At 26.9% G+C, this 24,670-nt stretch overlaps 6 protein-coding genes and 1 long non-coding RNA gene across 10 annotated transcripts; 4 read left to right on the forward strand and 3 right to left on the reverse strand.

The window, feature by feature from the left end:
- Positions 1-420: 420 nt before the first annotated feature.
- Sse (extra spindle pole bodies like 1, separase) lies at positions 421-3,384 on the reverse strand. Of its 3 annotated transcripts, none has more exons than XM_076776546.1 (9): positions 3,076-3,384; positions 2,751-2,967; positions 2,380-2,669; positions 2,164-2,300; positions 1,878-2,094; positions 1,491-1,798; positions 1,257-1,424; positions 1,005-1,150; positions 421-900 (listed from the first exon to the last, which is right to left on the reverse strand). In XM_076776546.1, the coding sequence occupies exons 1-9, from the start codon at positions 3,265-3,267 to the stop codon at positions 752-754; spliced, it is 1,824 nt and encodes a 607-aa protein (XP_076632661.1). In that variant the 5' UTR covers positions 3,268-3,384; the 3' UTR covers positions 421-751. The 3 variants fall into 3 exon arrangements, with proteins under 3 accessions (XP_076632661.1, XP_076632663.1, XP_076632662.1); XM_076776548.1 differs by having other exon boundaries at positions 3,140-3,233; XM_076776547.1 differs by having other exon boundaries at positions 3,098-3,199.
- A 654-nt stretch (positions 3,385-4,038) lies between these two features.
- LOC143347457 (developmentally-regulated GTP-binding protein 2) lies at positions 4,039-6,488 on the forward strand. Its single transcript, XM_076776627.1, has 5 exons — positions 4,039-4,192; positions 4,791-5,098; positions 5,199-5,629; positions 5,751-5,952; positions 6,202-6,488. The coding sequence occupies exons 1-5, from the start codon at positions 4,129-4,131 to the stop codon at positions 6,286-6,288; spliced, it is 1,092 nt and encodes a 363-aa protein (XP_076632742.1). The 5' UTR covers positions 4,039-4,128; the 3' UTR covers positions 6,289-6,488.
- Positions 6,489-7,222: 734 nt separating this feature from the next.
- Positions 7,223-9,750, forward strand: Rab40 (RAS oncogene family member Rab40). Its single transcript, XM_076777591.1, has 4 exons — positions 7,223-7,679; positions 8,389-8,582; positions 8,893-9,115; positions 9,179-9,750. Exons 1-4 carry the CDS (start codon positions 7,520-7,522, stop codon positions 9,484-9,486), a joined length of 885 nt encoding a protein of 294 aa, XP_076633706.1. The 5' UTR covers positions 7,223-7,519; the 3' UTR covers positions 9,487-9,750.
- A 2,568-nt stretch (positions 9,751-12,318) lies between these two features.
- Positions 12,319-13,924, forward strand: LOC143347929 (uncharacterized). The gene is made up of 3 exons (XM_076777590.1): positions 12,319-12,717; positions 12,814-13,148; positions 13,234-13,924. Exons 1-3 carry the CDS (start codon positions 12,390-12,392, stop codon positions 13,423-13,425), a joined length of 855 nt encoding a protein of 284 aa, XP_076633705.1. The 5' UTR covers positions 12,319-12,389; the 3' UTR covers positions 13,426-13,924.
- A 1,301-nt stretch (positions 13,925-15,225) lies between these two features.
- LOC143347927 (glucose-induced degradation protein 4 homolog) lies at positions 15,226-17,538 on the reverse strand. The gene is made up of 4 exons (XM_076777589.1): positions 17,306-17,538; positions 16,676-16,843; positions 16,365-16,597; positions 15,226-15,971 (listed from the first exon to the last, which is right to left on the reverse strand). The coding sequence occupies exons 1-4, from the start codon at positions 17,450-17,452 to the stop codon at positions 15,908-15,910; spliced, it is 612 nt and encodes a 203-aa protein (XP_076633704.1). The 5' UTR covers positions 17,453-17,538; the 3' UTR covers positions 15,226-15,907.
- A 641-nt stretch (positions 17,539-18,179) lies between these two features.
- Positions 18,180-21,646, forward strand: Inc (BTB/POZ domain-containing protein inc). 2 transcript variants are annotated; one of them, XM_076778271.1, is made up of 4 exons: positions 18,180-18,385; positions 18,807-19,103; positions 19,858-19,986; positions 21,508-21,646. In XM_076778271.1, the coding sequence occupies exons 1-4, from the start codon at positions 18,194-18,196 to the stop codon at positions 21,535-21,537; spliced, it is 648 nt and encodes a 215-aa protein (XP_076634386.1). In that variant the 5' UTR covers positions 18,180-18,193; the 3' UTR covers positions 21,538-21,646. The 2 variants fall into 2 exon arrangements, with proteins under 2 accessions (XP_076634386.1, XP_076634385.1); XM_076778270.1 differs by lacking the exon at positions 21,508-21,646 and having other exon boundaries at positions 19,858-20,589.
- On the reverse strand, positions 21,581-22,687 carry LOC143348258 (uncharacterized). Its single transcript, XR_013080739.1, has 2 exons — positions 22,592-22,687; positions 21,581-21,731 (listed from the first exon to the last, which is right to left on the reverse strand). It is a non-coding gene; the product is annotated as an uncharacterized LOC143348258 (long non-coding RNA).
- Between the last annotated feature and the right edge of the window lie 1,983 nt (positions 22,688-24,670).

The raw sequence follows: 24,670 nt of genomic DNA on the forward strand, positions 1-24,670 counted from the left end.
GTCTACGCTAGATGGATTTCTCGACAAGCTTGGGCGTTTTAGCACCAGAGGGCCTGAGGTCGATAAATAAGTGCCATGTATCGTTGGTGGTAACGAACTATTCCACGACAAACTTGGGCGTTTTGTTATCTGGATGTTCAAAGTGCCCGGAACATTTCCAAAATGCTGGCGGCCTTGCAAACAGGTGGCATGTATCTTATAGCTAAGGGAATAATGGAATAATGGAGAGAGGAAAAGAAAGGTAAAAATGATGAGAACACATGGAATTCTTTGAAATTATATCATTTATTGCCATAGATTTACATTATACAAAGCTTTAATACATATAAAAATATTATATTATATTATATCATGTCAGAAGTTGTCAACGAAGGTCAGCAGTGGTTAGCAGAGATGCCGTTGACGTGAGTTCGGATTTCAGTTGTTCAAGATTGAGAAAGCAAATGTTAGCCTTTCTTTCTCGACTCCCACAAGGCGGTTCGAAATTACTTCGGGCAGCTTTGGAGAATCGAGAAAGAGGGCATGCGTCAGTTTGCCTTTGTCGACTTTCCGAAACTTTACGAGTTCACGTACGCGCGAGCTTGTGAACCACAAATAATAATGTGACTAAGAACAATACTTTAAAGTAGATACATTGGGCATAATAAATGACCAAACTACAAAATCTTTTATAAATAAAAAGTTTTTATCAGCTTTTTTAACCTTATGTTAATTAATATCTATTCATTTGTATCGTATTTACATTTACAATTTAAATCAACTTTATTGGCAATCCTCGTATCACTATTGCAGCCGCAGTCATATACTGAGAACAGGCATATTTAGACTTTGCCACTGCTCTCAACATCTCAGGTTCCAAAGGAATATTTTGAGCGACTTTTTGTGAATTTTTTGGAAATTCTAATTGAAAGATTAGATTAAAAAATTTGAATGGAATTATGGTAATAAAAGTAATTGAAAGATAAAAAATAAAAAATAAAAACGGTATAAGTATTTGTACTAACTTAAAATACCCGCAAGCCACATATTAATGTCGACGTCAGCCCATGGTCTGTTTAATGGTGATGGAATCCAACTACTAATGAAATTTGTAGTCATTTTATCAATATCAACATCTGTAATTTCCCATAACATACCGAGTACGCATGGACTAAAAATAAAATAATTACTGGAAAACACTTCTTGATTTGTGTAACAATTCAATTTAAATTATATGTTAAATCACACAATAATTTTTAAATCTTAAAATTTACTACCTGCTTGCTATTAAATACCGATTTGAAACACCGTGCGGTGGATAACGTCCTCCTACTTCGAGTAATTTTACACTACTACAACCAAATAATAAAACAATTGACTTCACCTTAAGTCTTTCAATTTGTTCTCCTGGTAAATATTGTATCCCATTACCATGACCATTATACCTATCGAAACAGCATACTATAAACATTGTATGAATAATGAAATATCAATATTTTAAATAATCATACATTAATATATCACGATTAATTAAAGTATCTTTGAAAATTTCTTGTGGTTCAACACTGTACGAACTTTTCCAATTTGGTAACCAGTGTTCAATAAAAAGTCGGATGCGTTTTTCCATTTTAAATAAATTTCCTGATGGGTTAACAATACATGTGCCCATATCATTTTTAACTGTAATTATTTTACAGCCATTTTTCATTGTACTTTCGTGTTCCTTAAATAATGCGTGCGCAACGTGCAGCGATGGAAAGCGAGTAATGGGATGACATTGTAAGATTTTCATAGATTCAAAGGGTATGTAATCCATATGCTGAAAGTTATTTAGAAAACTTATGAAATAAAACAATATAATTTATCCTATTAGTTATATGTAACAAAATGATGTGTACTTCGTCAACAATTAAAACCAATGTCTTTCTAGTTGCATCTTTTAATTCTTGTATACATGACAATTTACCATATATGGATAGTATAATATTATCAGCAAGTTTGTCATAACCAGGAAGTACATACTTTACTCCATATGCTATTTCTTCTCGTGTAAGAAAACATGCACCAAGTGCTATTTTTTTCAGTAACCACACAGATCGCTTTGGTATGTTCCATCTATAATACATAATCTCAAGTACATTGGCCAATAAAATGAAAAATTTGTCAATCTGAAAGCTTACTTACTGTATTTTGTTGTCTGATATAAGTTTATCAATCATTTGTACAATGTCTGTTACTAAATCATGTTTGTCTATTGGATCTGCCATAAATAAGATCCTCCATTCTCGTAACCACGTGTATTCCAATGCATGTATAGCTGTCTTCAATATATATATATACACACATTCATACAAAAAATATTAGACTTATTAAGATTTTACTTATTGATATTGTAAGTACCCTCATGCTATCATTTTGTCGATTGCGCATTTTCCAATATAATTCATGGTTTGCATAAGTAGCCTCGAGTTCTGATCTATTATTAGAAAGTATTTTCTGGATTTCATCACAAATGTCATAGGGATAATGAAATTTTGGCTTTGGTAATGTTATACATAAAGGTTCCATCTCTTTAGTTCCTGTTGGTAGTACGATAATATGCATAGCTTGCATTTCATTAAGTATGGATTTGCGATTTTCAGAAATACCTGGAGACTTATATTGAGCAGTAATTTGAATCACATACCATTCTATGCATTAAACAAAAATGAATAATAAATTAAGATATTGGATAATATTTGTGCAAAATGTATTTGTTTAGTGTATTTCACCTGTGGGTAAATCAAAGAGCTTTGCTTTTACATTATCAACACTATTTGGCAAGTTTATATCAAACTCTACGTAGGAAGACTGAAGTCCATAGAATTTTTTTGTATTTAAAATCAGTTCTTGCATCTTTGTCTTCACACACCTGTGCAATATTTGTTGACGAAGTATGACTGCGTGCGACTCGATTAATCGACATATAGCTTCAAGTTCATTACCCATCTGTAAACGATATTTATAAATTTATTAATATCTTCTGTATGTATATATATATATTGCTATTAAGTAAGCTCGTCAGTGCATAAGATAATATTAATACAATGATAACACCTTTAAATAACAGATGGCCAACATTTTGTTCAAACTTGCGTATTCAACACTTCCTATAGTGCACCTTGCGTTTGCAAGCAATTCTTCAGTATCCCTTTTTAAATTTTGCAAGGAACTGCTTTCAGCAATATCCTCCAATTCTTCTTCATTATTGAAATTACTTTCGTGAAGTATTTGAAAAATTTCTTCCATGATAACGGATAATATTTCACTTTTCACGTAATTATACTTGTTCTCGATAATTTGTTTGCTTTAAATTGTACAGCAACAGTTATCTTCACTGATTCAAATTAAAACGGACCGATTACAATAAAGTAAAGAGTACCAACTTGAAATCTAATGTCGGCCGTCCGGTTAGATAGTGTTATGCTATCGCGTGAAGCGGGTTTAGTACACATAGCGCCGCGATGGGAATTTATTAGAACTGGAATTTGCGTATTATAATACATATTACTATTGTAGGCTGTAACCTACGTATAGGGATACGGGGCCTAGGAAATAACTAAACACGTGGCTTTGCGGTTAGGATTCGCCTGTCTTTCAGGCTGGCTTGGAGACGACTGACTATCTCGCGAGGACCAGGGAGTACCTAGAGACAAATCCCCTAGAGCACCCTGGCCTCCATCTCGACGGTTGGCATCGGCGCCAACTGCACCATCTGCGGTAGTAACTAGGGAGTTACTTTATGCTCCCTACATATTAATTATAAGTAATAAACTTTTAAGAAGATATTTATTTTAACTATAATATTTATACAATTTTTATACATACCTATAATGCATATCGTAAACTGTAAATATCTGCCGTAAATAAGCGGAAAGTTAGCAGGAAATGACAGAGCCAATCAAAAAGAAGAAAGATTATGACGAGCATGGTGTAGTACGAATTCCTTCATTCCACTTCATTGTTTATGGTAAATATAACTAAATATGTGTAGGTTATCACGCATACATTGATGCGTCCATACAAATTGTCGTATATTATTACGCACACCGCGCGTAACGGTGTGTATCTATTTTGCAAATGTAAATTTGTTAGCTTTTTAAATACAGAATGGGCATATTAGAGAAAATATCTGAAATTGAAAAAGAAATTGCTCGAACACAAAAAAATAAAGGTTTGTACATATTTCAAGAAAATTAAAATTTCTTCCCTAACCATATTTTGAAATACTCATTTATACTTTTATGACATATGCAAAGAATGATGGAATATTACATATTTACTGAAATACTCTCGTTGTATATTTCTAAACAAAATTGTATAGAATCATAATTATTTTATATAATATGACGACTTTTTAATAAAGCTAATTTAAAAAAGAATGTATATGCATATTCCTTTTTATTATTATCTATGATTATTAGTATAGTGATAATGAAATGTTGCTATAATAACTACATATAAAGGTTATAAATATGATAAGATGAAAAAAAATATTTATTTCAGGTATTAGAAATTTATATAATATAATAATTATAGTAAATTTGTTATTATTAAGAATATAGAATTGTTTAACTGATACTTAAATTTCTTTTTATAAATGAAATTAAATTTTATATGATAATAATTTCTAAATATAATGTAGTTCAATTATAATTTATAAAAATATATGTATAAAGTATACAATTTTAATAAATATCAATACAATAAAATGATTCTATTGTTATTTAATATTTAATTTTTTTAATTTAATGTATTTGTTTTATTTTCAGCAACTGAATATCATCTAGGATTATTGAAAGCAAAACTTGCAAAATATAGATCACAACTTTTAGAACCGGGAAAGAAATCTGAGAAAGGAGAGGGTTTTGATGTATTAAAATCTGGAGATGCAAGAGTAGCTTTAATAGGTTTTCCTTCAGTGGGAAAATCTACTTTATTAAGTACTTTAACACATACTGAATCTGAAGCAGCATCTTACGAATTTACTACTTTAACTTGTATTCCTGGTGTTATTGAATATAAAGGGGCAAATATCCAACTTCTTGACCTTCCTGGAATAATTGAAGGTGCTGCACAGGTAATCACAATATTAAGTTTTGATAAATATATTATAAAATTTTATTATAGCTAAAATAATGATTTTATTTCATTTTCATACATATAAATAAATATTTTAGGGTAAAGGAAGAGGTAGACAGGTGATTGCTGTTGCTAGAACAGCAGATTTAGTTCTTATGATGTTAGATGCTACTAAACAAGATGTACAAAGACAACTTTTAGAAAAAGAATTGGAATCAGTTGGTATACGACTTAATAAGAAAAAGCCGAATATATATTTTAAAGTAAAGAAAGGAGGTGGATTGGCCTTTAATTCGACATGTCCACTAACAAAAGTAGATGAGAAATTAGTTCAAATGATTCTTCATGAATACAAGATTTTTAATGCAGAAGTTTTATTTCGTGAAGACTGTAGTGCAGACGAATTGATTGATGTGATCAATGCCAACAGAGTATATTTGCCATGTCTTTATGTACATAACAAAATAGATCAAATATCAATAGAAGAAGTGGACAGAATTGCTAGGCAACCTAATAGTGTAGTAGTTAGGTAAAGTTTCTGGCATGTATTCTTATATTCTATATGGAAAAGTTATCTTAATAACAAAGTTTTACATAATTAAGAATCAGAATAACGATAAATGTAATGTTTCATGTAATTTTCCTTGTAGTTGTAATATGAAATTGAATTTGGACTTCTTGCTTGAAACACTGTGGGAATACTTATCTTTAATAAGAGTGTACACAAAGAAACCTGGACAACCACCCGATTTTGACGATGGTTTGATATTAAGAAAAGGTGTTACCGTGGAACACGTGTGTCATGCCATTCATCGCACACTTGCTCAGCAATTTAAGTATGCTCTTGTTTGGGTAAGAATCATGTTTCTTATACCTTAAGAAATATTTAATTTATACATATATTAGATACTATGAATGGCCATACTTTAGGAGTACATATATTCAATTCATTATAAGGATCAAAAAGAGTCATGAACATTCACCTAACAAACTCTTTGATAAAGTATCCTTATAAAATAGACGTGATATCTTAAAAAAGATGAAAATATTGTTTATAAAATATTGAGAGTATGTTTACAAAAATTACTGTATTTTTTTCAGGGTACAAGTACAAAGTATTCCCCACAAAGAGTAGGAGTACAGCATGTTATGCATGACGAAGATGTTATTCAAATAGTTAAAAAATAAAATTCACGAAATTGTATAAATTATTATCTGTGAAAGTCTAAATGGCAAAGTACAGCTTTATATAGTTTCTTTTAGATTTTATATACATTTAAAACATACTCCAACATTAAATTCATTTTTTTAATATGACTATAAAGCATTTAAATTGTAAATTTTTAAACAATATAAAACTTAGAATTGTTTAAATAAAATTTCTAACAATAAAGATTATTCGTACAAAATTAATCACGAAAACTAATTTTTGTATAACATAGTTTAAACTTTCGTTAGATTGTCGGTAATCGAAATTAATTAAGAAATTCTTTACAATTTGGTGATTAGTACCCAAGAATATATGAAAACTGCATACTCTATTGAACAGTTTTATTGATGTCGATTACGGTAATGTCGAGAAGAGCCAAGCGCACAATAATTGATCGAGCAAATTAAAAATTGCTTTGACGTTTGCTAGTTAATAAACTTTTTTAAAAAATGTAAATATATTGTATATAAACTACGTACTTCGATACTTTTTCAAACTTTAACAGCCATTTATAATGATCCAAAATCAAAAACCTTAATAGCCATATATACTAACATATTCAGAAGACTTTCCTCTATTTTTTAAGACTATCTCGAGCTTCCTAGCTTTAGTGTTTAATGAAAATCGTGCTTTCTACAAGAATTTGTACTTCTTAAAAATTGAGGGTAATAGAGCAATTCTGCTTTCGGACTCGTGTTTGTAACTTGTGACAAAAATCTTACTAGGAACACTTAGTAGACATTGCAGAACAAAAAAGATTTGAATTTATTGGACAGTGTAATTGAGTAACATGGAAACTGACCTTTTGAAGTCCATTTTTGTCAAAGCATTTGTCGTCCATTACATAACCGCCTTATTAGTTTGTGGTTATTTGTCGAACGTACTTGACCTTCGAAAAATTCATGACAGCGGCCCTCAGAATAGTAATTAAACGTAGGTCGAATGATACGCTGGAAAGTAGACACCATTCTTGTTTTGTTATGATTTTGCTTAAAAGTAAAACAGTTGTTAATAAAAAAACAATAAGAAGAAGCGTCGTCGATGCGCTAAAAGAACTTAATGTTTTGTGCGGTATGATTTGATCAACGAAAAAGATTCATTAGAAAAGTTCATCCGTCCACGGATTCTAAACACAGAAAACATTAAAGGGGAGATCAGTGCTTATAGGGTCGCCTGCAGTATGCTCAGGGTTTCCAATACAGGGATATTATGGCTGCAGGTGAGGCCAGGACAACAAAGCCTCGTCAAGAAAAACAGTACGATTACCTCCTCAAATTTCTACTGGTGGGTGACAGCGATGTCGGAAAGCAAGAGATCTTGAGTGGACTCGAAGATGGTGCTGCTGAATCTCCGTTTTGCAGTGGCAGTGGTATTTATTCTTTTTAAATCGTTCTTTTATATCTATTTAAGTTTAGTACTATTTTATCTAATATTTCCCTGATTTCAAGTAGTACATCTATGCTGTGATTAAGTTCATTTAACCTTTTTCCTTCTTTGTGCATAATAAATATAAAATATTTTAGTTTCAAATTTTACCATTTTTATAAAAGGATGTATTAACTACATTCTATAAATTCTATAACTGTAGTATTTTATCGTTTCATTAATATTAGTTATTAATAACAATTTTTTAAAATTATTAAATCAAAAGTATGGTTTTTTTCAATATCTGTTTCTATATAGTAGTATATATACACACACACACACACACACACACACACAACACACAAAATACACATATAAATGTTGCTTTTAACACGTTTACAATGGTGGCTTTTTTTAACTTTCATATTCGATGGTATGGGAAAAAATAGCAATGTAGACATTTCAATTTTATTGTATCTTTCTATAAAGCTAATAGAAAGATTACAGAGATATCCTTTTAACATATAATGAAGGTTGAATGAAATATGGCACGCATGGAACAATGTATGATAAAGGACATATGTTTTGTGCCGCAGTGAACGTGTTAAAGGTAAAATTTCTAAATAATCCTTTCATTACATTTTACTTAATACACTATGTAAATTATATATAATTATGTGTAACAAATATATAAGTAAATATGTATTTTCTAGCATATAAAACTACTACTATCCTGCTGGATGGGAAAAGAGTAAAATTACAACTATGGGACACGTCGGGTCAAGGTAGATTTTGTACAATAATCAGATCTTATTCTCGTGGTGCACAAGGTATACTTTTAGTCTATGACATTACCAATAAATGGTCTTTCGATGGCATTGACAGATGGTTGAAGGAAGTTGAAGAGGTACATGGCAATTAAATGTTTTTAATTTTAATTATATAGTATATCATCTGAATTGCATTTTAGCTATATATTAAATTTATTGCACTATTTTATTTAATGTCTTTACTAACGTCTTATACAGGGTGTTCTATCAGAAACAGGACATTAATTAATATTTTTAAATTGTAGTCATGAAAAGTATTTCAGTGTATTATTATTTACAAAATAAAATTTATGTTTGATATATTTTCTTATAATATATAAAGATAATAAATTAAAATTATTAACCAATAATATGAAATAAACATTTTTTTTTCTGCAAATATTATAGCATGCTCCTGGGGTACCAAAAGTACTTGTTGGCAATCGCCTTCATTTAGCTTTTAAAAGGCAAGTAGGAGAACGTGATGCAGAAGTATATGCAGCTAAAAATCGTATGGCATTTTTTGAGGTATCGCCTCTTTGTGATTTTAACATACGTGAAAGTTTTTCGGAGCTTTCTCGCATGGCTTTACATCGTAATGGTATGGAAAGGCTATGGCGATCCAATAAAGGTAATATATTTATATGTATATTATTTGTTTAAGAGAATTCCGTATAAATATTTTATTTTTCAGTACTCAGTCTTCAAGAACTTGCATGCCGTGCAATAGTAGCAAGAACAACAGTTTATGGTATAGATCAGCTTCCGTTGCCTAAATCTATTAAATCTCATCTAAAATCTTATGCGATGACGACTACATCGCAATTACGTTATAATGGAAATAGATCATTGAGCTCTAGTAAAAGCCTAGGTTCCCATCACCGAAAATTACGTTTCGTTGGAGTAGGTCATAATGGACTATCGACTCCAGGTAGTTCACCTGGGAGTATAACAGATTCTCGTACTAGTTGCGTTGGTCGTAATTCTTGCACAATATCTTGAGAGTAATTTCAACGTTGCAGTTAATTTGTGAACATGCAACATAATGTCAACGTTCTTCCTTCTTATTTTGATATATAGCGTTTTCATAAAATATGTGCCATTGGAAGTGGTAAAGAATTTGTAATGTTTCTTCTTAAATAATAATTATAATATGAATTGTCAACAATCTAACATAGGAAAATGTGATTACTTATCATCAAGAAGTTTAGATAACAGTAATAATTTTACACTTGGTGTGACAGTCATTATATGTTAAAATACTTTTTATGTTGTATTTTTTCCGAATTTCAAAGGTATAAAGATATATGATAATAATAATAATGAGCTTAAGCAGAAATAATTTCATATGGATCGCTATAAGCGTGCTGTTTGTTATACAGAGTAGTATCTAACTTTTGGCATAAGCAATCAACTGTTTAGTAATACTTTAAATGTCAGTTTATATAATATCTTTAATGAAGTTCTTAAACGTTTATAAACATTTAAAGTCTAAAGGAGTATGAGTTTTATTCAACAATTAGCAATATATTATGGAATCACAATAATTGTTCCAAAATATACCCATATTTTGCCGAATCTCTATAAACTGCAGATGTTTTTGTCTATTAATTAAAAACCGTTAATACGTTTTACATATTTCAGTGCACAATGTTTTTTTAAATCGAAAAAGCTGGAAATGTTGAAGTGGAAAGTACAAGTTCATTAAGTCTACAGTGGTTGTGGTGTAGACTAGGAATAATATAAGATGAATAGTTTAGGGCAGCTAATTTGATATTAGCATGTAAGAACAATGTTCCCAACAGTTATTACATATAACTTTTTGCAAAAATCATTTTTTTTATACACTAATTTTCAATAACAATATAATAAGTGAAAGTTATTTTACTGCATCGCTTAAACATTTATATGTTAGTATCTATCAAAGTAAATGCAAAATTAATGTTAAATATTTAATTTTCTCTTTCATTATTCTTATCAACACTTATTTATTATGCAAAATTGAACCAAATTTTTTACAGTAATGAAAACAGTATATATTAATCATACTATTTAATTTGATTTTTATCTTATTTAAATAACTTAATATTATTAAGCATTATTTTATTTGTACAGTGTAGGTTTATAACAAAATATGTTGTGTATTATGTAAATATAAGAGAACATATTCACAGTATATTTCGACAAATTTCATTACAAAAATTATGGTCTCTCGACATCAGTAATATTACCTGTTTGTTTAGCTAATTTAGTTACATTACAACATTTTAAATTATACTCATTATTTATTCTCCTATTAAACATAATAGTTGTTAACGTTAAATCAAGGAAATCTGTTGTATGAAATGTATCGAAATATAATAACAATTCATATTTGTTTTTTTTTTTAAGATTACGATATCAAGAAAACGGAGGATGTATTTGTACTGTGTAAGATTCAAATTAAATTATATGTATATATAAAAGCGACTACTATTAATTATATATATAGACGAGCTTATTTGTATATTAAATGTACAGTAGAACGTTGATACTTGTATGTAATTAATTCTTCTTCTTCGTATTGTATTCATAAGTGTTGGGGGTAATTACTAATCAACAAGTATTATATCTTCCATCTGAGACAAAAACAAATATTGGTAAAAATCCAATGATCGTAAAGAGGTCACGTATGGATCCTAAATAATGAACATAGACTATATAGATATAGATGGTTCCTTATTGGATTGATTACCCCAATAAGTGCAAGAATTTTGAGCCCTGTTTTCCTACAACTATTGAAGTTCTACTGTATTACTAAATGTACAATAGACACTACATAATACTTGCAGAAATAATTTTAGTACTGTCCTAAAATGAATTTATAACTATAGCATTAAATTGTTCTTAATTGTTGATTAATACATTTTAGTAATAGAAACTTATAAGACAATGCAATTGAGTTAAAGGAACATTAGAGTCTCACTACTGCTGTATATATATATTTGACTGTAAAATAAGAAGATATTCACCAATATTAAAAATATAGTGCAAGGGGCCATCCGAGTAATTGGAAAAGAGTGAATGAAAGGATAATTTCTGATTATTAATTATCACTAACAAAAACTTATTTATGTTTATACTCGATGCATACTTTTTTTACAAATATAATACTGTAAATAAGAAAATTAATACTATTGAACATATTATATCAAACAAATCAAGCAATTTATAATCGTATTTCATACATAAAATTCCATTTTATTGTCATGTTTTCCTAACATTGTAATTTGCATTATAAACGCAATTAAACAAATCCTTTTTTTTAACAAAACTGTAATGTAATTTAATATTTAGCTATTCTATGTATAAATACACATTTTAAAATTGCATTAAACAATAAATATTATCTTTAATAATAAAAGATTTTTTTCATTGTAACAACTGAATACAATTGTACAACTTGAATCTTAAATTTTATTTATTTTACAATAGTAAAACATGTATTTCACTACTTTTATTTTTTCTATTTATTTACAATATGACAATTTTAAAAGTGGTCTATTGTATAAAGTTTGAATATTTAATATTCGATATCAAAGTTGAGTAATAGTATATTAAGTAGTGTTTTGATTTCAATTTTTAAGTATAATTCCATATAAAATAAAATTTTATTATCATTTATTCAAAAATTAATAAGTTAGATATCTTCTAATACAGAACAATTTAGTACTGATAGATATTTTTCTAAAAATCAAATTACTAACATATCACAGGGTATGCCATTTAAAAATATTCAATTGTTTAATAAAAGACTAATGTAGCGTAAATTAGTTTAAATATATATTTTTACACATGTTTTCTTATACAACTTGTAAACTGATTTAATTAATGATTATTTATAAAATATATTTATTTAACTGAAAATGACAACAATCGATGAAGGACCAATAGTTAAAAAAAATATTTGCATTCCCTTCAATAAAGGGAACGTTTTTGTTCCGCAACAGTTAATAGAAGCTAATGAATTATTGAATTCCGTCAATAGACGATTGGAAGATTGTGCTTTAGAATGGCAAGCAGAAATTTCTCGTAAACAATGGAAAATTTTTAATTCTAATATAATTGGAGAAAACCCAGCTGAAAAATCTTTATTGGCAAGAACATATTTCACTGATAAAAGTCTTGATGAAGCTTTTCAACATTTACTTTCTTGTAATAAAGGTTTTTCAGGATATTTAACTAATTTTATTGGCAAGTAAATTAAATATAGATACGTGTAATAATAATAATAATAATCGAAGTTTTTGAAAACTAAATAATCATACAAAATTTATTAATATTTTGTAGCTCTTCTACAAGGTGAAAAATCTGTTCTAAATGCTAAAGAAACATGTGATGCACAAAATCAATGTTCTAGAATATCAGAAAATTTGAACGTGTTAAATAATTCCAATACTGAACCAATGCAGTCTTTTTTGCTCAAAAATCAACGTTTAAATGAAACAATGAAAACTGAAAATCTTGTTGATAATATGTTAATGGCTCAAAATTTATTTGCTGATGTAATTAAAGCTAAAGTTAATTTTGATACAAAATTCTTGGGATTTGAAGCAATATTACATAAAAATACATCCATATCAACTAATGCGCATTGTTTATGTCATTATTGTTCTAAAATTATGGTAAGTAATTCTTATGTTATACTAAATTTTGTTGATACTATAAGAACATAATTGAATAAATAATATAACTAATCATATATCTTAGGCAACTACAAATGGACATAAAAGACTGCAAAATTTAATTGTGAATCAAAGAAATCGAATAACTTTAAAGTCAAAACGTTTAACTAGATCTATGAGATCACTGTCTAAGAAAAAAGAAATGAATGGATCATCTCCACCAATTGGTAACATCAATGATCAACCATCATTTGGAACAAATACAAGTTTATGCTGAAAAATTTATTATGTATGGTATTTATTTTCCGTTAATTATTAAATGTTTATATTCTATGGATACTAAAAATTTTGACTAAATTGTAATATATACATATACATGAAAAAACAGTTTACGAATATGACTTTGAAGTTTCTTTTATTATATCTTACTTTATTAGTACATTTTACTTTAATGATGATATCTTAGAAAATTAATTAGTATTTAATGAAGTAATCTATTATTATTTTCTTTAGCATAATTTTATTACATTTTAGCTAGAATGCTATAATTTATACACAGATTCACAACAACTTTATACATTTTTCAACTTTTTAATTTTATTTTTATACTATATTAAAAATAAATATTTCATTGGTCATATAAGTGTTTTTACAAGTATGTTGTATTTAATAATCAATTAACAATACAACAGATGTTTACATAATTTTTATACACTTACTTTTATTTAATTGTCATTAACCGATACTTTTTTATTTGTTTTAATATTCGAATAACTATGAATACACACACATGATACACAAATATGAAATGAATTCTAAATTTTATTGACTGCAACAAATGCAACCGATATCATGAAAATATTATTTTATTAAACATTTACACAAATTTAAAAATTTTTCTTTTTATATATCTATCATAGTACATTACTAATTTTTAATTTTTGTTAATTTTCTTTATGTAAACGTTAATATGGAAGAAACTATGCAAACTAATTCATTATCTGTTTAAAAAAACATGTTATACATAAAAATAATACAAAAAGTTGTCAAATTATATGTACTATAATATATTACATTTTCCATATTCTATAGACTCATATTTTAAAACATATTTCTTTAAAATTAGTATCTTACAAATAAACATTAAGAAAACTCCTACAGAAAACATTACTGACTTCTATAAACCACAATCTAACATAGTATTTAATGTCTAAAAGCTCTATTTAATAAATTCTAATTATATTTCGCTTGTGTAAGATATAAACAGCAACTGATGTTAATCAATACAATTAAGAGATGCAAATACAAAAAGTATTTTAACGTAAGTCACACAATCCATAGATATTTTATTTTAAAGTAAATAGGTATTTCTATTTTACACTGTAAGTAATAGGTATAACTAAATTCTAAATAGTGGATAAGTTTCACTATTTTGGTAACATTCAATATTTTGTAACGATTTGCCATTTTAAGATAATAAATTTCATTTTTTTTTTTTTTTAATTAAGAGATTCAAAATTAATGTTTAATCTTTTACATAAGATAAAAATATCATTTACAGTATATCCATATGTTAACTATACTATAACTTACTAAATGAATATATCAGTTTAAATTATTAGTTTCAATTACATATTACAATAAATCATTATAATATTTTATTACAATAACAGATTTCATATTTCATTAATGTTATCGTTACATCACAAGTTCTATAAACAGACAACTTGTATCAAATTTTGTTGTTCTGTTTGTATTATGAATATTTGTAAAATGCTTTCCTGTTCATTTGGCTCATTAAAACTGTGTAGCTTAAAGTGAATATCACGAAAGAGCTTACTATACTTTAGAAGTTCTTGTGATAACACAAAATTTGGTTGGATTAGAAATACAATAACAGTTATTAAGCAAATAGGTTAAAAATTGAACAGAATGAAAGAAATGTTTCTGGATAATATTATTAAAATTACTTTCATGTTTCAGTTTGATTTCTTCTCTTCCTACATTCACACCAATTCATTCATTGTCCTTCTATCATTTTTAGGCAGACAGATCTCATAAATATACAAATGTAATATATGATAAATAAATTTTGTATTGTTTAAAATCGTACAGCTATAAAAAGTAAACATTTTATAACATAGAATTTAAATGTAAAAAAATTATTCATTTTCTTAATTTTACACTTTCAAATTTCAGGCTCTGAAATTTTGACAGTAATTTTATATTATTTTATCAATTTAAACATAATGCCAAATATGTTACTTAAACTATAAAACACATTTAAGTTGTATGTAATACTAAAAACGATATTACAATTTTATAGTATGTAAGAATACCAAATAATCAACAACATTAATTTTAATTGACAAAAAGCATCAATTTATTTATTTCGATAAAATATCTTACAATGAATATTAATAACTAATTTATGATCAAGCGTATCTCAATGAGGCACAGCAATCCTCGTCATTCGTTCAATTACGATTTTTTCGTTTAAGACATGTCTAATATTTATAGGAAAAACAATATACAGTATACACTGTACATTGTTTATTAACATTAAAAAAGACTATGAAATACTTTGTCAAAGTAGATAGTTCTTTCATGAAGTACCTCACTTTTAAAGTAAATAATTTAAAAAGATATTTATTTGAATTGAGTTTAACTAATTTAAAGATTATGTTTTTTATGAGATCTGTATGCTAGGAGAGGTGAAATATGAATTTAAAGAGATAACTGAGCAACAACTATTGATTTCACCTAAATTCATATATCTGTATACTATGTTCTGGAACATGTTTCAAATTTAGAGATTGATACCTGAAATAATAAAGATATGTTCAAAATTTGCACAAAATTCTAGCTATTAAATTTATATTGTACACAAATAGTGTGTAGTTATATGTATATAGAATATATCACATTATTGAAAATTACTATATTTTAGTACAAACAAATTATATGAAGTATTATCCTTAATTTATGTTTATACATAATACTGAAATATTATATAAATTTTTACAAACAATTACAAAATAAATAATTTATGTTAATAACAAATTATCTATATATTTCTAAATGCTATTAATTGAATTCATTATGAATTATGACATAATTTATGTAAAATAGGTATCTATATTTCTTTCTATTTTTACATATAATTAATTGCATTTATAAATATATTATTAGTGTGATTATATAAAATAATATTACCATTCAGAACTGCGATGATAGTAAAAACCTTCAATTGTGGCAGCAGATTTTTGGAAGCAAATATAATAAAATCCTGCAAATGAGGCACCATTGATATCTTTAATGGTATGATCAGGAACTAGAAAGTGTTCCTTCCACCTCATAAAAACAAAATCAGTTCCCTTTAGAGCTTCATAATCAAATGTGTCCGAATTGAAAGTTTTGGCATATTGACAAAATGACTCAAATTTACTCTGTAATTATAAATAAAAGAATATGTAACATTAGAGAGTAATGGAAATATGAAATTAAACATACAATATAATACAAACCCAATGTTTTTTATCAACGTCCTCGTCTGCATCCCATTTACGAGTTAAAAAAGGATACTTCTTCGATATAATCTCACCATCAAAAAATGTAGTCAAAGTGGGGAATTCTTCTGTCAAACCCTTAATTTTAAGATAGCCGCATAAATAACTATTTTCCTCGTCTACGTGCTACAACAAAACAACATTCAATATTTCACCTACATAAAAATTACGTTTTTGCATAGATAATATTTATAAATATAGTACTTTTTATATGTATGCAATTAAAATCAATAGTAAATCAATTTTTTTATGTACTATTTACAAATTTCTATTTATTTTTTTTTTTCGTACAATTCTCATGATGGAACTATGTTATGCATTAATTAGAATGCTGAATTGTATGCATCATTTACAAATACGCATAAAAATACGGAGAAATATTGTTAAAATTGTTTTCATAGGTTACTTTAAATCTGTAATATTTTGAACGTGTAAACAATGCAATTAATCAACTGCGATACAATGAATTGTAAAATATTTAAAGAAAAAAAGGCACACGATTAATCATTGCGCAGTAGACAGATGTCAAAGGTAGAATAGAAATTTGAGATACTTGTGGCGCAATTTCTACAAAGGCAGAGAACTAACCTGCAAAACTACTTCTACGTCGTAACTATTGCCTTTAGATTTTTGGGAACCTTGAAATCGCGAACCGTTGTATAATAAAGATTTTGTGACACCCGGCTGCTTTGAGTTTGCGGGCGGTGGTGGTACTACGTCAACTTTCACCGGCATTCTCGGCTCAAGTGAACGTTCTTAAACTTTGCCCTCGTTGGGCGACAAACTCCTCATCACAAGACTCTTGCAATGACTTCCGGTAATTTTCTGAATATAGATGTATTTATATGAAGCCTCGAACCCAGACACGTTTGCGATCAGAATTTTTACGTAAAGAATGAGTTAAACATACCCTTAATAAAATTTCTTTTCTTTGCATACACAAATGATTTAAATTATTTTCGTTAAAAACGGAAGGCAAGTTTTCGTTTCTGAAACGAAAAACAATATCGCTTGTTTTGTTTAACTTCTGTGTTATGATATCATATACGGACTTTAGTTGTATCTTGCCGGATGTTCAGATTCATACTACGTACTAATAATTTAAATATTAAGTTTCTTCGATTCTTTTGAACATTATACTTACATTATTAATTTCTTTACTATCATTTTATTGCTATCTAACGCCATGTATAAATCTAAATTTTTTGGTAGAAAAATAGTAAAAAATTGTTGAAATCTATTTTTTTCTTGTTTATGGTTTTTATTTGCTTTCCCGCCATTAAATGTTTCAATTTTAATTGCTTTATTGCATTTTTAAACGAAAGTAAAATATATTAATGAATAGAACATACTGTTTAAATTAAATTAAGAAACACGTGCTGAAATAATTTTTATATTTACTAATGCGATATTTAAGGTATGGATTTGACTTGTCTCAAAACCTATGTACCGAAACAAGTTGGTTTTAAAGCAAGCATGGCGGATTTCAGTGATACGAATTCGCACGAAATGACAGAAAATCATGTTCAGAAACGGTGTAATAATCAGTGGGTTCGATTAAATGTTGGTGGAACATATTTTTTAACAGCAAAAACTACTCTAGCTAGAGACCCTAATTCGTTTCTCTATAGATTATGTCAAGAAGATTCTGACCTTATCTCAGACAGGGTTAGTTTGATGTTTTAAGATAACCGCGAACTTTGAAACTACCCAAACATTAATATATCTTTATTCTAGATAGTATGTATCTTGCACTGTTATAACTAAATGAGCGACAATTTTTATAAAAATTAATTTTATATATTGTTTTTAAAGACTTTGTATATTTAAAATAAACTTCAATGTTCCAGTAATATTACAAATTTTGCAGACTTTTAAAACTCATATGAAAATAACGTATAATTTATTAAATATTAGTATAATATGTAACATATATTGTTATATTAGAATAGTTGAAAATTAATTACATGCAGTATAATAAAGCACATATCATTACAAAGTAGATTGTAAAGTTTTATATGAAAGCATGTATTAACTGCTGGGAAATACATATTAAATAAATGAACTTTTCAATTGTTTTATTGTATAGGATGAAACTGGAGCATATTTAATAGACCGTGATCCAACATACTTTAGCCCTGTTTTAAATTATTTACGTCATGGAAAGTTGGTGATTAACAAAGATTTGACTGAAGAAGGAGTGTTAGAAGAAGCAGAATTTTATAACATTACAGAATTAATACGATTAGTCAAAGAAAGAATTTTATTAAGGGATACCAGACCACTACGTGATTCAAAAAAACATGTTTATAGAGTTATTCAATGTCATGAAGATGAATTAACTCAAATGATATCAACAATGTCTGATGGATGGAGGTTTGAGCAGGTATTCTTTGCTTTTTAACTACTTATGCAAAGAGGATATACTATTCATATAATGATCTATCTGTGCAATAGTTGAAGACATTATATGATGTGAACTATGAGTCTTCTTATCGATTTACAGTAGAGTGAATCCTTAAATTACACAGTTGTATTCTAATTTATGTCCTTATATTTACTTAGGACATGTGTATGCATTTATATTTATTTTAAATGTAGTTTCTTTTTTCTTCGGTTATCTTTTATAAAGGCATACATATATATTGAGTCGCATAAGTATTTATACTTCCACAACTGCTGACTGCAAACAGTTAATCTCTGCAGTCTTTTTAAAATAGTTGTTACAGGATTGTATGTAACTTTTGATGTATCTATGAAAAATAATAATTCAATACAACAAAAGTAGAAATTTAATTATATGAATATATTTTACAAATAACCAAATAATATGAGTATCAATTTCAAAGTCAAATAAAATAAACCTTGACACAGGAAATGGCTGTGAAAGTGATAATCTGAACACATGGATTTACTTATTTAAATTTTTCATTGTATTGTTATTTTTTTAAAGGTAATTTGTAAAGTGGTTATTTATTTTGGTTTTAATGTTAATAGACTTACACTGATTGACTTCTCAACCCTTTCTATTCAATCCCTATATTATATATATATATCTAATAATTATCATAAATTTAAATAAAATTAGATTATTAATATTTATTCAAGGAATTTAAACAATTTATCTTTATCTGTTTTAGTTAATCAACATAGGATCTCAATATAATTATGGAAATGATGATCATGCTGAATTTTTATGTGTGGTCAGTCGCGAATATGGGGCCAGTCAACTCAATAGCAAAGAACAAGAGTCAACGGATCGTGTTAAGGTATCATTATCGCATTCAAGTTTTTCACATCATTATCTCAATCAAAATAATTACACATAAATTTTTTATGGTTTCACAAAATAATTATAAAGTATTGTAGTAGTGATTTTATAACTTTTTTTATTATACTGTACTTCTTACTATAGAATCACGCCACTAATGTTAATAATTAAGTTTATATTTTGCTCATATCAGAGGTTCTGATTAATAATTACATCTACGAAAACAAATCTACGACAATGTTTATTTATTTAAAAAAGTTCAAGAACCTCTGGTGTGTGTCATTAGTATTATCTTATTTCATCATTACGTTTATTTGTATAAATGTCATTAACCTATTTGTAATAAGAAATACAGTAATATGTGGGCAAGATTTAAAAAAAGAAATTAACATAATATGAATATGTTACATAATACTAGTTTCTTAGAAATCACTAATTTTATTTAAATGTAACCTATAACCTCTCTTATTATTAATGGGTTAAATGAAATAAGACATTACAATAAATTGAGTAACAAATTGTTACCATTTTATCATTAAAACTTCAATACATTAACACTTACTAAGAAACCAAAGATCAGTTTAGAAACATATACATTTTAAAATTGTAGTAGATATTTTCTATAAGTCATGTTTCTTTAATCTATCAATTTTATTTTCATATTTCAACACATAGGTTATTTTATTTAATACACATAGTATCTATTTCAAATACTTTATTTTGTAAGATAAGACAATATAAAAATGTCTTATACCAGATTTTATTAGATAATTTATTTGATATTGTTTTATCTAAAACTTATAAGTATTCCTTTTTTTCATTTTTGTAATGTGAATTAAAATACCTATGTCTTAATTTGATCAGTAATTAATTCTATTTTAAGTATCAAAACTCTTTATACAAGTTTTTATAATTTGTGCCGATTCAGGGGCCAATTTGCATGAGCATGTTCTGCCTCTGATATTTGCTATATGTACCATATTGTTATTGTTGTATCGCATGCTATTCATCAAATAAAGAATTTTTTCTTTCATTGGTTTGGTTACTTTCTACCCTGTATCCTGCATGATTCATTATTGCATGACTGAGTTATTTCACACATACTCCATTTTTTATTCACAAGATGTTACTGTTTTGTTAATAGTAAAATTTATTACTTACTAAAAGCTTTTTGAAATTGCTGTTTCAAGAATATTGGTTAAAGTGAAATAATGTATAATATAATGATATCACAGTGTCCAGTTTGTTTCTAGTTTAGTTTCTTAAACATTACATTTGTATTAAAATATATTTATACAATCTGTAAAGATATTTTAACACAATGCATAGTAAAGATAATATTTATATAATCAAATGCAGAGGCTGAACAATGCTAAAATTATTTATAAACATTATGAAAAATTTTATACAATGTATTGGATAGATTTACTTTGTAGTTTCATAAAACATAGAGGTATAGTTTTTAACATAAAAGTTTTATGATATTATCTTAAGTTTCAATCATTAAATTGTATTTTAGGTTCTGCAGCAGAAGGGTTCTCGCATGTAATCTCTAAATCCGTCCTTTTCTTTCTTTACTTCGTTTAATTAAGTCAACTGTGCAGCGACAAGATGAAGACTGCTTTTGTTTCTACATTTACAAGTTTAAGTTTATGCAAATCTTCATTACTCCATTTTTTCTGTATGGTGGTAATACAAACACGAAATATGTGGAAAGGTATAATACCTTCTGTAGATATGTACCTATAATGTAACAACATAAGATGAAGCTTTAAGAACCGAAAGTATCACACACTGATGAATGAATTTTTTTTAATTAACATTTGACAAGAATAGATATGGATTGCAATGACAGGTGTAGGCTTTAGTAATTCAATGTGGGATCATACATTTTATAATAATGGAGAAAATTTAATACTAAATTAAAATTTTCTATCCCATTAATAAATTATGACAAACCCCTTTTTAAAAAGGAATGTACTAAAACAAAAATATTAATACATACAATTACCAATATTAATATGCTGTTAAGGAAATTGTTACTTAGCTATTGTAAAAATTGTGTTTTAGTTTCATTAAATAATTAAAAAGACAATAGCATTCAAGAAGGCAATCTTTTTCATACAAATTTCTACAATGAATATAGATACTATCTCTAGTAGTAAACAGTTAATCTTTTTGTACCAAATTGTACAAAAATAATTTTTACTTTAATTGTGTCTGTATCGTAAAATTATCTAAATTGAAATCCTCGCATTGCCACTATGAAACGTAAAATAATATTTGTATATCTTGCATAATAATTTTAATTATCTGATATAAAGTTATACTAAAGAGAAATATCGTTTTTAACAAAAGCAATGTATTATATTATTTTATAATACATGCTGATGTATACAAATGAAAAGAACTTTAATGTAAAATTTTTAATCTTATGTAAAATTATAAAGCAAGCAAAGGATAAAAGAGTATATTTTAAATCATTTAGCAATAATTTTTTTTTAAATGCATACAATTTCTGTTGCACAACAGTTTATTCCAAATAACACAATCAAAATAATAGATTGTAAAATTATATAAAAAGATATATTACTTTTTCATACCTTTCTCTCTTTCTTTCTTCTTTTGTCCATGATGCACGCATATTGAATAAGTTTTCATTTTCTAGACGTTAAAATTTGCAATACATTTATTTTGCTGTCACAAAAATAAAAGCACTTTACAACAGATGTTAACATAGGTTGTCAATTGTTGAAGGCCTATTAAGGAAGTGTTGTAGACAATATATTCATATTTAAAAACATTATTCACAAGGAAAATATATCTAGTATAAATTGTCATAAGTACTGTTAGAATGTTGTAATATAAAATATATTATATGTATAAAGCATTTACATACAGATGGGCAATCTTTTAGGATGTCATACTACATGCCAAAATAAAAAAATTAAAAATGACGCAATTACGTTTTAAGCTTTTTACTTTTGTATAATTTTATCTACATATATGCGTATATTCACACATTTAAAAAATAATTTTTTTCTAGTAGTTAAAATGTTTTCAAGTTTTGTGTATTTTTCAAACTTTTCTTAATTTTCGTTTCTTATATGTTGGAAAGTAAAAAATGTCTATATCACAATTTTGTCATTTTTCATTTAAATTTTATTTTGACATGTAGAATCACCTCCCCCCACACAAAAGATAGTTTACTTGTAGGTAAATACCCTACATATATGTAGGATGTCTCAATATTGATGGTATAACCAAGAAAGGGGTGATTTTACATGAAAAAATAAGTCGAAAATATAGAATAAAATTTTTTTATTGGAGGCTTTATTTTTGAGAAAATTGACTTTGAATATTCTTCAAGTACGTGTACACTCGATTATGTGTGGTTGAACAGATCTTGATAGACTATATCGTTTACATATGGCATTAATATGATATGTAATGTTAATTCATTATTAATAATGCGTGTTATTATACATATCTCTGTCCACCTAGAGCGGGGTAAACATGAAAACAAGCATATCCATGTATTCTCGATTATTGTTTCTTTATCATTGTGATAGATTGATGGAAATTGGTATTGAAACCAAAAGATAATAACATAGTAAAACAATAGATTATGGCATTGTATTAATATGGTTGTACACAAATAGAAAAGTAAATAATGATCTGTATCAAGATTAATTAAATCACAATATGAATATTCAAAGTTAATTTTCTTAAGAATAAAAAGCTTCAAATAAACAAAATTTATTTTGTTTTCGAATAATTTTTCCACGCAAAAAATCCTTTTCTTGATTGTACCATCAACATTGAGACACTCTATACATATGATACATATAAATATGTGTATAATAGTTTCACAAGAAAAAATTCTTTTTCTAGCTATTAATATGAAACAGTTCAGTGATACTATTAACTAATTACATTTTTACATTAACACGATATAAGTAAATATTATTAAAAATGTTTATTACAATTTACAGTGAGAAACTTTGTAATATAATGATAAGAACAGATCCTAAAAATTTATCAATTGGCTGATAATCATCACTTTTCATACTGAAAAATGTCAGGAAAATTAGGACCAATACTGATAATTAATTGCAATGTACAGTGTTATTAATATCAAATATGATATTGTTTTACATCTTCAATTCATGTCATTAATTTAATTGATATTAGTATTCACTATTGTCACATTAAGCATATGGATATAACTCTCTGTATGTGAAAGAGTTTGTACTTTCATAGATATATTTCTAAATTCATTAACTGTTTAATGTTTACTGTTAGAGAAGGCAGTAGTATTTATATATATTTAAAAATAAATTTTAATACTGATGATTGTTTTAAGTTAGATACAAGAGTGATTGTAGGAGAAAGTGTATAAATATAAGTGATACTAATGGGAGATTACCATATATCTATCTAGGTAGTAAAAGAAAATAATTCCACATATAAAAAGTATACTCATTTTGTGATTATCTTTCAAATGACACACGTTCATTTCTATGTAAACATGTCTATTTAATATTTAATTTTATATAAGTATTCGGTCAAGACTGTATTTCATAATATATATCCAATTTTAATAATTTTAGACCTAAATTACGCATATTTAATGACAAATGGTAAACAGAATGAATTATTTCAAATTATATAATTTTTGT

This window comes from Colletes latitarsis, chromosome 11, assembly GCF_051014445.1.
Source record: "Colletes latitarsis isolate SP2378_abdomen chromosome 11, iyColLati1, whole genome shotgun sequence".
NCBI lineage: Eukaryota > Metazoa > Arthropoda > Insecta > Hymenoptera > Colletidae > Colletes > Colletes latitarsis.

Coding starts and splice junctions, on each gene's coding strand:
- LOC143347457 (XM_076776627.1), top strand. CDS start 4,129: ATGGGCATATTAGAGAAAATATCTGAAATTGAAAAAGAAATTGCTCGA. Junction 4,193..4,790: donor TCGAACACAAAAAAATAAAG/GTTTGTACATAT, acceptor TTTTATTTTCAG/CAACTGAATATCATCTAGGA. Junction 5,953..6,201: donor TTAAGTATGCTCTTGTTTGG/GTAAGAATCATG, acceptor TATTTTTTTCAG/GGTACAAGTACAAAGTATTC.
- Rab40 (XM_076777591.1), top strand. CDS start 7,520: ATGGCTGCAGGTGAGGCCAGGACAACAAAGCCTCGTCAAGAAAAACAG. Junction 7,680..8,388: donor TCCGTTTTGCAGTGGCAGTG/GTATTTATTCTT, acceptor TGTATTTTCTAG/CATATAAAACTACTACTATC. Junction 9,116..9,178: donor GCTATGGCGATCCAATAAAG/GTAATATATTTA, acceptor TTTATTTTTCAG/TACTCAGTCTTCAAGAACTT.
- Inc (XM_076778270.1), top strand. CDS start 18,194: ATGGCGGATTTCAGTGATACGAATTCGCACGAAATGACAGAAAATCAT. Junction 18,386..18,806: donor CTGACCTTATCTCAGACAGG/GTTAGTTTGATG, acceptor TTTATTGTATAG/GATGAAACTGGAGCATATTT. Junction 19,104..19,857: donor ATGGATGGAGGTTTGAGCAG/GTATTCTTTGCT, acceptor TATCTGTTTTAG/TTAATCAACATAGGATCTCA.
- LOC143347929 (XM_076777590.1), top strand. CDS start 12,390: ATGACAACAATCGATGAAGGACCAATAGTTAAAAAAAATATTTGCATT. Junction 12,718..12,813: donor ATATTTAACTAATTTTATTG/GCAAGTAAATTA, acceptor AATATTTTGTAG/CTCTTCTACAAGGTGAAAAA. Junction 13,149..13,233: donor ATTATTGTTCTAAAATTATG/GTAAGTAATTCT, acceptor CATATATCTTAG/GCAACTACAAATGGACATAA.
- Sse (XM_076776546.1), bottom strand. CDS start 3,267: ATGGAAGAAATTTTTCAAATACTTCACGAAAGTAATTTCAATAATGAA. Junction 2,968..3,075: donor TGGCCATCTGTTATTTAAAG/GTGTTATCATTG, acceptor TATCGTTTACAG/ATGGGTAATGAACTTGAAGC. Junction 1,151..1,256: donor CGGTATTTAATAGCAAGCAG/GTAGTAAATTTT, acceptor TTTTATTTTTAG/TCCATGCGTACTCGGTATGT.
- LOC143347927 (XM_076777589.1), bottom strand. CDS start 17,452: ATGCCGGTGAAAGTTGACGTAGTACCACCACCGCCCGCAAACTCAAAG. Junction 16,844..17,305: donor ACGTAGAAGTAGTTTTGCAG/GTTAGTTCTCTG, acceptor GTTTTGTTGTAG/CACGTAGACGAGGAAAATAG. Junction 15,972..16,364: donor TATCATCGCAGTTCTGAATG/GTAATATTATTT, acceptor TTATTATTTCAG/GTATCAATCTCTAAATTTGA.